Raw genomic sequence first — 14444 nt, 5'->3', positions numbered from 1 at the left:
CATGCTGAGAGTTGTAGTTTGGCAACATCTGGAGGCCTACCATTTGGGCACCACTGTAACAGTGGTCTCCAAACTGTGACCCTCCAGATGTTGCAAAACTACAACTCCCAGCATGCCCAGACAGCCTTTGGCTGTCTGGGCATGCTGGGAGTTGCAGTTTGGCCCCCCTAGTGGTTGCCACAGTAAAGATCGATTTACTTTCACTTTCAATTCCCCCCCCCCACTGTCGATTCCCTACCTGGGCAAAGATCCAGCAGGCTCCAGCGAAGATCCCAGGTCCCCAGGCATCTTCTCCTGCAGGTACGGCCTCCATCTTCTTCCCAGAGCCCCTCGACATCCAGGGGCGAGCAGAACGGGGGTTGCCATGGCAACCCCCTGTCCTGCGCTGCCATTGGTCAGAACTCCGTTCTGAGTAATGGCAGGGGATAGGAGGAGATCGCAGCTTTGCGACCTCACTCCTATCACTTAAGCTGATCGGGGCTGTTGCTGACAGCTCCGATCAGCCCTATTTTCCGGGTGATCGGGTCACCAGAGACCCGATCAGCCGGAATTGGAGAAAATCGCATGTCTGAATTGACATGCGATTTTCTCCGATCGCCGACATGGGGCGATGTGCCAGGGTGCCTGCTGAATGATTTCAGCAGGCATCCGGCTCTGGTCCCCAACCGGCTAGCGGTGGGGACCGGATTTCCCACGGGCGTATGGATACGCCCTCGGTCCTTAAGGACTCGGAATGCAGGGCGTATCCATACGCCCTGTGTCCTGAAGAGGTTAACGGGACCCTGACTAGGGCAAACAGCATAAATAGCAGCAGACTGATGCCATGCTGGTCTCTTACCTCAAATAGGTAAATTTAGCGCAAAATACCCCTACATAGGGCTACCAAATATCATGAAGCGAGCAAAGCCTCTGGGGTCCCAGGGTTGGAGTAATCTGTCCTGTTCAAAACTAGGGAAAAAACAAGCTTATACACATTTGGGCGCTGCTTGCTCCAGAGAAGGATTCCAAAAGGCTTTGGCAATCTGAGGAAGAGGGCTAGTACCCTCGAAACCCGTCACTGTATTTGTAACTTTTAATAAAGAAGCACCACCAGTGTTCAATACTTCGGAGCCTGTTGGTTGGTATTCTTCTCTGAAGCAAGCCAGGCCCGAATGTGTATGAAGTCGTTTTTTTTCTCCCCCATTTCTGCCGTTTTTATACAGGACACTTTGGGGGAGACTTATCAAAACCTGTGCTGAGGAAAAGTTGCCCAGTTGCCCATAGCAACCAATCAGATCGCTTCTTTCCTTTTTCAGAGGCCTTATTAGAAGTGAAAGAAGCGATCTGATTGGTTGCTATGGGCAACTGGACAACTTTTCCTCAGCACAAGTTTTGATGAATCTCCCCCTTTGTAGTTTTCAGTAGTAGAATTTTGGGGTACTTTTTGATTACATTTTATTAATTTATTTGGAGGTGAAATAACCAAAAAAAACAGACAAATGGAAGTTGTGAATTTTTGTAACTAGTGGCATTAGACCTCGGGCCTCATAGTTATGTTTTATTATCCCGGATATGTGCTCTAATGGTGTTTTTGTTAAATACATTTGAGCTTATTATGGTGCCCACTCTCACAGGGTACCATTCACCGCTGAATACATGCTCTGCACTCCCGCTATTGCCAGGTTCTAGGCTGGCATTTTTAAAGAGCTTTAATATCACATATAAAAGTTCAGCTAAATATCAAGCCATAATAATAGTATACATAGTAATTAATGCTTTCTATTGTATGGGACTGGGTGACATTAGGCACTAAATGGGCACCGCTCTCTAGATACTATGCAACCTTTCAGAGGTAAGTTCATCGGTCGGCCGGTCAGCCATTGTCACAAGGTGTCATTACTATACAGGGAGCGGCGCTATGTGATTTAGGGGAGAGCAGTATATGGTTAGCTGAGCGGTAATTGTACATATTTCCAGCACAATGTTCTTTAAATAGATAGAATGACAATGGTTCTCAGCGCCCTGTGAGGACAGTCTGGAGTCTTTGGTGGGATTTTTTTTATTATAAAGGTAAATGACCATGTAGAAAATTGTTACCCATTGTTAAATATGGGAGTTTACCTCGCGTCTGCAATCTTGGGCTCAGCAGCTGGGGATGCAGGCTCTCAGGGCATGATGGGAGTTGGAGTATGACAATGGCTGGAGAACCACAGAAATGTATTCAAAGTAATGAATGATAATCTGATGATAGATAGATATGAGATAGATAGATAGGATAACAAAAGATGGCCGCAGCACTCAAAAAATTGTGAAAAAATATAAGTGACCTTATTCCATATCACAAATACAGCATGCTTGAAAAAGGCTGCACGGGCAGCCGAAATGTTGCTCCTGTATTTGGGATATGGAATAAGGCCATATTTTTTGAGTGCTGCGGCCATCTTTTGTTATTTTATCTGGATTTGGGCCTTTAACCAGGGCCAACTGGCCGCTTGTACCTACTATTTAAATTTTTTGGCTGTGCTGCTCTTATTTTTTGCTAGATAGATAGATATGAGGATAGATAGATAGATATGAGATAGATAGATATGAGATAGATAGATAGATAGATAGATATGAGATAGATAGATAGATATGAGATAGATAGATAGATAGATAGATATGAGATAGATAGATATGAGGATAGATAGATATGAGATAGATAGATATGAGATAGATAGATAGATATGAGATAGATAGATAGATATGAGATAGATAGATATGAGATAGATAGATATGAGATAGATAGATATGGAATAAATAGATAGATATGAGATAGATAGATATGAGATAGATAGATATGAGATAGATAGATATGAGATAGATAGATATGAGATAGATAGATATGAGATAGATAGATAGATATGAGATAGATAGATATGAGATAGATAGATATGAGATAGATAGATATGGAATAAATAGATAGATATGAGATAGATAGATATGAGATAGATAGATATGAGATAGATAGATATGAGATAGATAGATAGATAGATAGATAGATAGATATGAGATAGATAGATATGAGATAGATAGATATGAGATAGATAGATATGAGATAGATAGATAGATAGATATGAGATAGATATGAGATAGATAGATATGAGATAGATAGATATGAGATTAGAGATGTTGCGAACAGTTCCCGGCGAACTTAGCATGTTCGCGTTCACATCGCCGGGCGAACATATGTGAAGTTCAATTCGCCCCCTATACTTTAACATTGCGGTAAACTTTGACCCTGTGAGACAGAGTCAGCAGACACATTACAGCCAATCAGCAGCAGTCCCTCCCTTCCAGACCCTCCTACCTCCTGCACGGACGACATTTTACCTTCATTCGGCATGCTGCAGGCTTAGAAAGTGGAGGGACAGAGAAGCTGCTCCTGCTGTAATAGGGAAAGCGATAGCTAGGTTGCTGCTAGGTGGTGTATTCAGGGTCCACTTTACTCCTAAAGCACTAGTCTAACATCTGCTTTAAGGACAGCACCCAAAAAAGCCCTTTTTAGGGCTCAAATATCAGTCCGTGTGTCTTACAACAGCTGGAGGCACCCTGGTTGGGAGGGAACCGCTGGTTAAAAGGGGTACTCCAGTGTAGAACTTAAGTTCCTTCAAGCAACTAACTACAGTATTAAAAGGGCTATACGTTCGGTCCGTGTGTCTCGCAACTGCTGGAGGCACACTGGTTGGGGACCTCTGCTTAAAAGGGGAACTCCGCTGGCAACCTTTTTTGCTCATTGTCACACTAGTGCAAATCACATTGGTGTGACAGTTGTTCAAATAAAAATAAAAAATACCTTTTTTGGCTGTGAAATAAAACCAGTGCTGCCTAAAGGGGGGCTCTAACTATGTGCTGCCTAATATGAGGGAATCTATGTGCTGCCTAAAGGCGGGATCTAAATATGTGCTGCCTAAAGGGGGCTCTATGTGTTGCCTAAAGGGAGGCTCTAACTATGTGCTGCCTAATATGGGGGAATCTATGTGTTGCCTAAAGGGGGGCTCTAACTATGTGCTGCCTAATATGGGGGAATCTATGTGCTGCCTAAAGGGGGGCTCTAACTATGTGCTGCCTAACATGGGGGAATCTATGTGCTGCCTAAAGGGGGGGATCTTACTATGTGATGCCTAAAGGGGGGATCTAACTATGTGCTGCCTAAAGGGAGGCTCTACCTATGTGCTGCCTAAAGGGGGTCTCTAACTATGTGCTGCCTAATATGGGGGAATCTATGTGCTGCCTAAAGGGGGTATCTAACTATGTGATGCCTAAAGGGGGCTCTATGTGCTGCCTAAAGGGGGCTAAAGCACGTTATTCCAAACCATTTAGGAATGTTAGGTGATTTATGCCCTTTATGGATTAAAACCAGACTCTGCATCAACTATGTCATTTTCCATGGGAGTTTTGCCATGGATCCCCCTCCGGCACGCCACAGTCCAGGTGTTAGTCCCCTTGAAACAACTTTTAAATCACTATTGTGGCCAAAAAGAGTCCCTGTGGGTTTTAAAATTCACCTGCCCATTGAAGTCAATGGCGGTTCGCCCGGTTCGCCGGTTCGTGAACATTTGTGGAAGTTCGCATTCACCATTCGCGAACCGAAAGTTTTATGTTCGCGACATCACTATATGAGATAGATAAGAGATAGATAGATATGAGATAGATAGATAGATATGAGATAGATAGATAGATAGATATGAGATAGATAGATATGTGATAGATATGAGATGATTGATAAATATGGTGCAAGGATTTTTGCCACCCTAGGTAAAAGCTGATTTTGCCGCCCCTTGACCTAACCCATTGGTCCCACCCTTTCACACACCCCACTTTACTACTTGGGTGACACACTGTAACAAACCTCCTCGTCATATAATCACCTTACTACTGGGGTGACACATTGTAACAAACCACCTCCTCATGTAATCTCCTTACTACTGGGGTGACACACTGTAACAAACCTCCTCGTCATATAATCACCTTACTACGGGGGTGACACACTGTAACAAACCTCCTCGTCATATAATCACCTTACTTCTGGGGTGACACTCTGTAACAAACTCCCTCCTCATGTAATGTCCTTACTATTGAGGTGACACACTGTAACACACATAATCATGCACTTAAACATGCTGTAAGAATCCGCACACACGCCCCCATAGGCTGTCAGTAGCGCCATCTTTGTCCTCTATAGCCCGAGCGGTGGCGGAGGGGCGGAGACGGAGTTGTGATTTCATGAGGCGGAGGACATCAGCGATCATGCCTGTCTGCCTCTGAGGAGCATGTTGCCGCTGGAAGCAGTTCTCCTCTGAGGCATATAGACGTGATCGCTCAGAAGAGACGAGGGGGTTGGGGCAGATGTATGGAGGCGCGCACGATAATCAGGATGTTAGACGGACCTGACCTGCCTGTCTGCCTTGGAGCTGGCACTGCGCTCCTCCACGAGGCTGAAGAATGCAGATTATTATGGGGGGGGATTTGGTTAGGGGGTGCGACGGTGGTGCTGGCGGGGCGGGTGCTTCGGATACTGGCTGGCTACTAACTTTCTTGCAGCTGGCAGAGCGTTGCACCCATCAAGAAGGCGCTCTATAGGCAGAACCAGCCCTGATTAAAGGGGTTATCCACCATAAGGTGATATTAGTAGTACGTACCGGCCATAACTGGGTATTTCCAGTTGAATTTCGTTCTCTAAACTACACAACCCATAGTTGCATAGTTTGTAAGTATTAAGTCTCTTTCCTTTCTCCCACACATCAGCCACCCCACCCATTGAAACACACCTGTGATCCCTTCAATGCAATACACCGGTGTTTCCTAATCAGGGTGCCTACAGCTGTTGCAAAATGAACTCTCTCCCACCCAGCAGTTGCTCCACCCATTTAAGCAGGACAGGCTCCCTCTGATCACCTCACTAGTGATGTCAGGTCTCCACAGTAGTCATTTTGTATGCTGTTAAAAATAAATATTGGGGTTAAAATCACATAAGAATTGTGAGAAAACCGTCACACAGGTACAGACACTATATTATGAACTACACTAACTTTACAGCCCCTGTAGCATAGTCAAATAAAAAAAGATACTGGTATACCCCTTTAAATAGATACATTAATAATTAATTGATAGATGATTAAACATAGGATATATATGAATTAGATAGACAAATAGATAGATAAGACAATTTGTGCAACTGCCGTAAAATAGCGTAATTTTCCTATGATTTCTGAAAAATCATGGCAAAAATCCAGCAAAGTGAACACAGCTTAAGGGGAGGGGTATAACTACTATATATCCTGAACTCATGTAAAAAGCAGCACTATACAGATGGAACTGGATGGGGAGGTCTGTATACAGCAAGGGATAAGTGATGATGTCATCCTGTACTTCACAGGAAGTCAGCTGACCCCGGAGAGATCACTTCCTCTTACCTCTTAGAAGTGCTGTGGTGAAATAAAATTATTCCCCATCCACAGAATAGAGGGGATAAGTGTCTGATTGTGGTTTTCTGACCACTGAGACCCCCAGCAATCTCTCGAATGGTACGTTTCCGGAGCACTTTGGTCCCCTCCTTCCGAGATAAGCAAAAGTGACGGCTCACTCAGCCAATCACCAGCTAATCAAGATCAGGTGAAGACTTCCAGTAAGGAAGTGGGGTTCAACGGCGCTGACCAGGAGCAAGTACATCAGGTAGGATAAAAGGTTTATTGGATACAAGAATGCAATGCGTTTCACCGTGCTTGCGCGGTTTCGTCAGGCATCTGATCTCATGGCTGATGTAACCGCGCAAGCACGGTGAAACGCATTGCATTCTTTTATCCAATAAACCTTTTATCCTACCTGACGTACTTGCTCCTGGTCAGCGCCGTTGAACCCCACTTCCTTCTTGGAAGTCTTCACCTGATATTGATCGCTTGGTCGGGGAGGCTGCAGACCCGGTTCTATTGCTCATTCACGCAGACCATTGATGTGTGTGAGTCCACACAACCTCCTATGGTAAGAGTTCCTAGTTACATTGGTCAATGTAGAGAGGAGAAAAAATGACCCTTACAATGGCGCTGCTGGTTTATTGAACATAAAATAATAAAAGTACAGGGATGACAGGTTTTGGGGGAGCCACCCCCTTCCTCAGATCAGTCTGAGTACAGCAGGTACATATACAAGGTATAAATAGGTTTAAAATTGGTGCCAATGCAAAAAGGGGGTGGATCCAGAGGATGACATCACAAGATACATTTGAGGTATATGTCAGAATCAAACCATAATGCAAGTACAGACATAATGGTTGCATTATGACTTGCATTATGGTTTGATTCTGACATATACCTCAAATGTAACTTGTGATGTTTTAAACCTATTTAAACCTATTATACCCTGCTGTACCCAGACTGATCTGAGGAAGGGGGTGGCTCCCCCGAAACACGTCATTCCTGTACTTTTATTATTTTATGTTCAATAAACCACTCCGGTGTTTGAAAATACTCCTGGCTTGGATTTCACTTCTTACTTGAACCAGCAGCGCCATTGTAAGGGTCATTTTTTCTCCTCTCTACATTGACTTCCTTCAGGATTGGATCGCTCCTTCTCCTGGGACCCGGGCTCAGCAGCTGGCTCTCTTCTTCTTGGTAATCCACTGGTTGGGTTGATATGCGAATTTCCTATTCGCTTAAGGTGAGCGGCCATTACCTAAGGGCGACTTTCACTTAGTGGCGGTGCCCGTCGCAATACTGCCATTTGTTTTAGTGGTAACACACGAGGCACCCCCCTTTGGTTTAGTGATATTGGTGGATTACCTATAGGAGGTTTTACACTATGAAGCGCTCTTCCATTTTGTTTTATTCACCAGCTAAGACAGGGTCTAACTATCTTATATCTACAGTGTGTGTATATATATATATATATATATATATATATATATATATATATATACCGTATTTTTCGCCGTATAAGACGCACTTTTTCTTCCCCAAAACTGGGGGGAAAAAGTCGGTGCGTCTTATACGGCGAATACACCCCTATCGCGGCTAATACAGGACATCACCGATTGCGGTGATGCCCTGTATTAACCCTTCAGACGCAGCGATCAAAGCTGACCGCCGCGTCTGAAGGGAAAGTGACACTAACCCGGCTGTTCAGTCGGGCTGTTCGGGACCGCCGTGATTTCACCGCGGCGGTCCCGAACAGCCCGACTGAATAGCCGGGATAGTGCTTACAGGACACCGGGGGGGACCTTACCTGCCTCCTTGGTGTCTGCTCCGTGCCGGGATCCCCTGTATGGCCGGCGCTCTCCTTCCTCGTCATCACGTCGTCGCGTACGTACGTCGGCGTGCGTAACGACGTGATGGCGGCGACGGAGAGCGAGGATACCCGGCCGGCAGCAGAGACGTTCCGGAACGACGGGGACACGGTGACAGCGATGGAGCGACATCCAGGGCAGCGGTGACGGGTCCGGAGCGGCGGGGACATGTGAGTATTACCTCCTATGCAGTGGTCTTCAATCTGCGGACCTCCAGATGTTGTAAAACTACAACTCCCAGCATGCCCGGACAGCCAACGGCTGTCCGGGCATGCTGGGAGTTGAAGTTTTGCAACATCTGGAGGACCGCAGGTTGAAGACCACTATTGGGTTCAAAATCTTTATTTTTTAAGATTTTGCCCCTAAAAATTGGGTGCGTCTTATACGCCGGTGCGTCCTATAGGACGAAAAATACGGTATATATACATATATATATATATCATATCTATCTATCTATCATCTATCCCCAAGTAACTGACATAAAATAAGAATAAGTTTTCACCAAAAATATCAGAATTTTGGACTAAATTAGGTTTACAATGTATCATCATAAATAAATAGTGCAGTTCCAGGATAATTTGCTTTTGCTCTAAAAGTTGCTATAGAAACTTCACATTGGAGGAGAGAAGAAAACCATCTGGTCACAGCTTTTTTTCTGTCTCGGATACAGAAATGTAAAGTAAGCAGTTTTTTTCACGGTCTCTCAGCAGGGGCCGTGGTTGACAATTTCTTTGCTTATATGCAGAGTTTCTTTTAATCTATTTCAGTGACTTAATAATTTATAGAGGTGATAATATATATTCATTGCAGTGAATGCTCTAAATATCACCTGTTGATCTAAGGGAGGGCGCGGGGCTGGAGATCCACCTTCTTGTTGTTTTAAAGATTCAACATTTTATACTTATTTATCCTAATTTATATTTATATGGCTTGGAAATTAGTTTTTCTGATACAAGGCTCCAAATTCCCTACATAGAAAGAGTTAAATGGTACAATTCTGTCTGCCTATAGATGTCTATAAAAGTAGCTTACGTACCCCATGACCAACAACGTTATCCATACTATAGTACAGACTGCTCTCTCCTACAGCAGTACAGGCCAGGCTGTCTTCTTTGGGACCTTTGTTAAAGGGGTACTCCGTCCCAAGACATCTTATCCCATATTTTTTTTATAGAAGTAAGTTGAATTGAAAAAAAAATTTCTCACCGTAGAACCCCTTTAAGGCCCCTTTCACACTGACGTTATGCCCTGTCGGCAAATGTCCGTCAGGCCCTTTTTCTTTTATTTTTTTTGTGCCTTAATGGATGTTATTTTTGATGGGGCACAACAGGAAACAATGGGCCCCCACAGATCCCATTTACTATTATGGGGTCTGTTGGGCACCATTGTTTTTTGACAGGAGTAGCGGAAAGAAAAAACATTCCATGATGTATTTTTCCTCCGACTATTCTCCCCGGGTTCACCGACGGACATCACACTGCTGTGTCACAAAGGAAGTGTGAAAGTCCTTACAGTGGCATCCATTACTCGGATACCCCCAGTACTTACAGCAGGGCTGAATAATGAAATAACCAGATAGTTGCTAGAAGAAATATTTGAAATCATATATAATTTAAATCAGGGGACAAAAGACAATCATAAGAACTCTCCAACAGATGAATGTAAAAGAACGATGAAGATAAGCACATAATGGCCAATGACATGGCAATAAGGAATTTTAGTAGGTGGGAGAAGAATGTGAACAAACAAGAAAAACTGACCCTAGATCTATTGCTGGACACTGACCCTAACACCAGAAACCAATTACCCTCACAAACAAAACAAAAGGAAAGACAAGCAAAAGGAAGACATAGAGACAAAAAGCTAAGCTGCAACAAGTTCAGAGAGGAAGAAACAACAGCAACTTCAAGATACAGAGACAATGACTACACAAGAATGAACCAATAACCGACATCATAGATAACACCGACCTAAGATGTTTAACTACCTAGATGCCATGTTCAAAGAAGACTGCGGCATCTAAGTAGTTAGATTCCATGTGATTTCTTCATCCAATTAATCTCTGTGGCTTCTATTATTGTAAACCAAGCAGGGTATAATAGTAGAATAGAACAGCAAAATGACTGTACACTGCAACACCACTTCTGCAATATACCCTAGGTTGACTAAAAGACTACAAAAAATTCTCTTAAAATCAACCCCCTGTTTTCCATTTTAAAAGAAAAAAATTCCAACACAATTGACATTGTTGCATACAAAAAATGTCCAAACTTATATTTTTTTATTTTTTTATGGCCATAAAAGTGACCAAAGATAAAAAAAAATAAAAATAAACAGCTGGCGAGCCACAGGCTGGGGGAAACTGATTTACAAGAAATCCCACGTTGAGCCTGTCTTGTCCAGTTTGAGAAGTGAATACCTCCCTGTTTCTAATGGATTTGCAATAAAGTATAAAGCTTTTAAGATTAGTCAGGGTTAGGCTTCTGACTAAGGGGTAACCCCTGAAACACGTCAAGCCTTTTTTGTCTTGCATACCTCCCTGTTCCCAATGGTTTTGAAATAAAGTAACAAGCTTTTGTACTGTTGGAGCGCTGGATTCTTCTTTATAAGCTATTACTTTATCATACATGTTTCTTCATTCTAATAATGAGATAGTTCTTATGCACAAATTTATGGAGTAATATCCCTTTAATCTACGGTTTCAGCGTCTGTCAGGAACCACGTTCTCCAGGAACAAGTAACATTTAACATTCTCATCAGTGAAAGTAAATGAAATATCAGGAGTCTTAAATATTAATACACATTTAATTAAAAGTTTAGGGAAAGCAAAATGTTTATAGACGCTTTAATTAACGGATAGTTTTTTTTTCTCCGTACGGATGTTTGTAGTTGTAAATAAGATGGTTATGCCACATGAATGATGTATATCGCTGCTTCCAGCGACTGCACTGATGGAAAAGGTCTAGCAGGGAAACTGGGAAGTCAGAAGACCCGAAAGGATTGCAGCCACCTATAAAGCATCCATCTAATGAACTGTAGCTGCCCATGCTGCAGCGATCACAGGAAGTCCTATTGCTATAAAGCACCATATTCAGAATTACCAAGACAGGAAAACAATTCCAATATTATAAAGGAGACCTGTATGTGAAGAAATAAAATTATTTATTTGTAATTATTTTTATTATTACAGAAAACTCTGGAACATGAAGATCAAGGCTCCAAAATCCAGGTCAGTAAACATGTTTTTTTCTTTCCCCAAAAGTTTCAGTGAGTTGAATGAAATGAAGGTATTTATAATTGTAAAGCTACATTCCCAGAAATCTGCAGTTCTGATCAGGGAATACCTGCAAGCATAGTAATACTAAACACTTTCAACATCTCTGTTTGCTGTCAAGGATTGCAAATTATTATTCATTTTTTTTTTTTTACATAAACCAACACATGCCTAATCCTGTTCACACAACTGATGGTTGTTACTATGTGTAGTGTAGGGAATCCCTAAAGACAAGTACTGAAGAACTAGTCACTGAGCACAGATCAATGACAATACCCACATCCGCACTGGTACATTGTGACACCATGAGTGACGCTATAAGTGACACTATATGAAAAGACTTGGTGGTCTTGTTTTGTCCATTAGTACTAGGGATGTCCCGATACTTTTTTGTGTGTGTGGAAACCAATACTTTGTTTCAAGTACTTACAGATAACTATACATTTTTTAATGTCATGTGACAGAAGAGGTGGCTCTAGACTTTGTAAAGCCTTAGGTGAAAGTTGAACATGAGGTCCTCATAATTCAGATATGCCCCCACTAGTTAGGTAGAAGCCCCGAGTAGGTAGGCAGGGAAATCCCTCTTTTAAAGTAAAAGCCCCCCGATGGTAGGTAGTTCCCCCCCCAACTATTCAGTAGAAGCCCTTAGCAAGTTGGTAGAAACCTTCAGAAGATAGGTAGGTAGGGAATCCCCCTATTAGGTAGAAGCGCCCAATGGGTAGAGAGGAACCCTTCCCTTTTAGGTAGAAGCCCATAGTAGTTCTGTAATTAGGTGGGAAGGAGACCTCCTATTATGTAGACCCCCCCCCCCCCCACAAAGTAATCCCCCCAAAAAAGATAATTAAAAAATCACTATTACCTGCCCTCTGTTCCTGCGCTGATGCCTCTGCATCCATAACTCTGTTAGTGGTGCAGGACCTTCTTCAAGCCGGGAGTGTTGCAGGACCTGCCGCACAATGGAATGACATCATCATGTGGCAGGTCTGCACCACTTAAATTAACAAAGCTAATGATGAAGAGGCCTCAGAGTGGGAGCGGAGGTAAAGTGAGAGGGATGTTTTTTTTATGGTCTGTGGGTATCAGGAACGGTATCGGGTCATTTGAAGTACAACTACTCAGCAAATGTCCAGGATGGGCGCCAGTATTGCTATAAGGACATTTTTAATCTGTACACAGGGAGGGTTCTGTTCAGACACCTAGCAGAGATCCATTTCTCTAAGACAATCTGGGGGGAAGGCAGGGGGCTATCGGAAAGGACTGTATTATCTCCTACTTTACTCAGTGGACTGTTCATACTGACTTCCTCTCAGGTTAAAGATGCTAAGTGAGAAGAAAATGTTCTGGATTCATAAAGTCAACTGTTTGGGGACAGAACCGCATCTAGCGAACTGCAAAGTCCAGGTTTCTCCAAAGCAGAATAAATCGGCATGCAGAAATGGGATGCACGCCATAGTGAAATGTGTGGCCTCCCCAAACTCTGGAACCGGAAACAGAAACAACTTCAAGAAGGCATTTAAGACTATGGTAGGTGTATTATCTCACATAGAAACCTTTATAAATATCACTGTACAGTCTAATCCTATATATATTATATATAAACAAACACAGAACCAATCCTTGCCCCAGGTTCCCAAACACTGTGGGACTAATATAGGACACATTTTATTTATATGAATGGATCACTATTGGAACTAAACTTTAAAGTGGCTATCTGGGACCAGACGATAAGGGTCAGTCACTGTCTATGTGTGACTGACGCCTCATATTCTAAGAATGAGTTACAGGCTTTCTCTAAATATATGGCAGGGAGAATCAGGACTCAGGCTTTCTCTATGGGGGAAGCAGGACTTACAGGCTTTGTCAATGAAAAGGCGGGAAAATCAGGACTCACAGGCTTTCTCTATGGGGGAAGCAGGACTCACAGGCTTTGTCAATGAAAAGGCGGGAAAATCAGGACTCACAGGCTTTCTCTATGGGGGAAGCAGGACTCGCAGGCTTTGTCAATGAAAAGGTGGGAAAATCAGGACTCACAGGCTTTCTCTATGGGGGAAGCAGGACTCACAGGCTTTCTCTATGGGGAAGCAGGACTCACAGGCTTTCTCTATGGGGGAAGCAGGACTCACAGGCTTTGTCAATGAATAGGTGGGAGAATCAGGACTCACATGCTTTCTCTATGGGGGAAGCAGGACTCACAGGCTTTGTCAATGAATAGGTGGGAGAATCAGGACTCACATGCTTTCTCTGAGTGGGCGGGGGAAACAGGACTCACAGGCACTTTCACAGCTTTTTACATGAAATAATGAAATCACAAAAAACTGCATATCATGTATAAATACATATCCCAAAGCTCAGTGTCCCCTCCCCCCCCACTAAGTGACCTCACAAATCCACATTTTATTCTGTATATTCTCACATGATTCTGCCTGTAGGAGCCCCTTGTAAGGTTGAGGTCCGGGCCCCATGCCGGTGAGGGCAGAGTTGAAGTGTTAAGAAACGGCAAATGGGGAACGGTGTGTGACGATAAGTGGAATCTCCTGTCGGCCAGTGTGGTATGTCGGGAGCTCGGTTACGGATCTGCTAAAGAGGCCATTTTAGGAGCCCAGTTGGGACAAGGTAAGACTATAGTTTTACTAGAGTTATTACATTCCATATTAACACACTGCCAATGAAACTTTATTAACTCGGCCTGTTCCTTGGTAATAAATTAGTAGTAAAACTTTTATGATAATATAATTACAATACTAACATCCTACTTGTTACCGCAGCCCAGTAATTATACAGTCAGCAGTAAACTATTACACTTGGCAGCAGATGTGAGAAGTGGAAATATCGGTGTTTGTTAAATGGCTCTATGCAAATGTTTATGAAAAA

The 14444-nt window shown here is 43.1% G+C and overlaps 1 protein-coding gene across 5 annotated transcripts in view; it reads left to right on the top strand.

The window, feature by feature from the left end:
- LOXL4 (lysyl oxidase like 4) overlaps positions 1 to 14444 on the top strand; it is a 128005-nt gene that overhangs the window by 77892 nt on the left and 35669 nt on the right. For all 5 annotated transcript variants that reach the window (XM_056529561.1, XM_056529560.1, XM_056529562.1 and 2 more), the window contains 3 exons: positions 11490 to 11528; positions 12884 to 13097; positions 14003 to 14186. In XM_056529561.1, coding sequence (XP_056385536.1) covers positions 11490 to 11528; positions 12884 to 13097; positions 14003 to 14186 — 437 coding nt within the window. The remainder of the gene's footprint in view (positions 1 to 11489; positions 11529 to 12883; positions 13098 to 14002; positions 14187 to 14444) is intronic.

Source organism: Hyla sarda, chromosome 7 (genome assembly GCF_029499605.1).
Source record: "Hyla sarda isolate aHylSar1 chromosome 7, aHylSar1.hap1, whole genome shotgun sequence".
Classification (NCBI taxonomy): domain Eukaryota; kingdom Metazoa; phylum Chordata; class Amphibia; order Anura; family Hylidae; genus Hyla; species Hyla sarda.
This window is presented reverse-complemented; position numbering and strand designations above follow the sequence as displayed.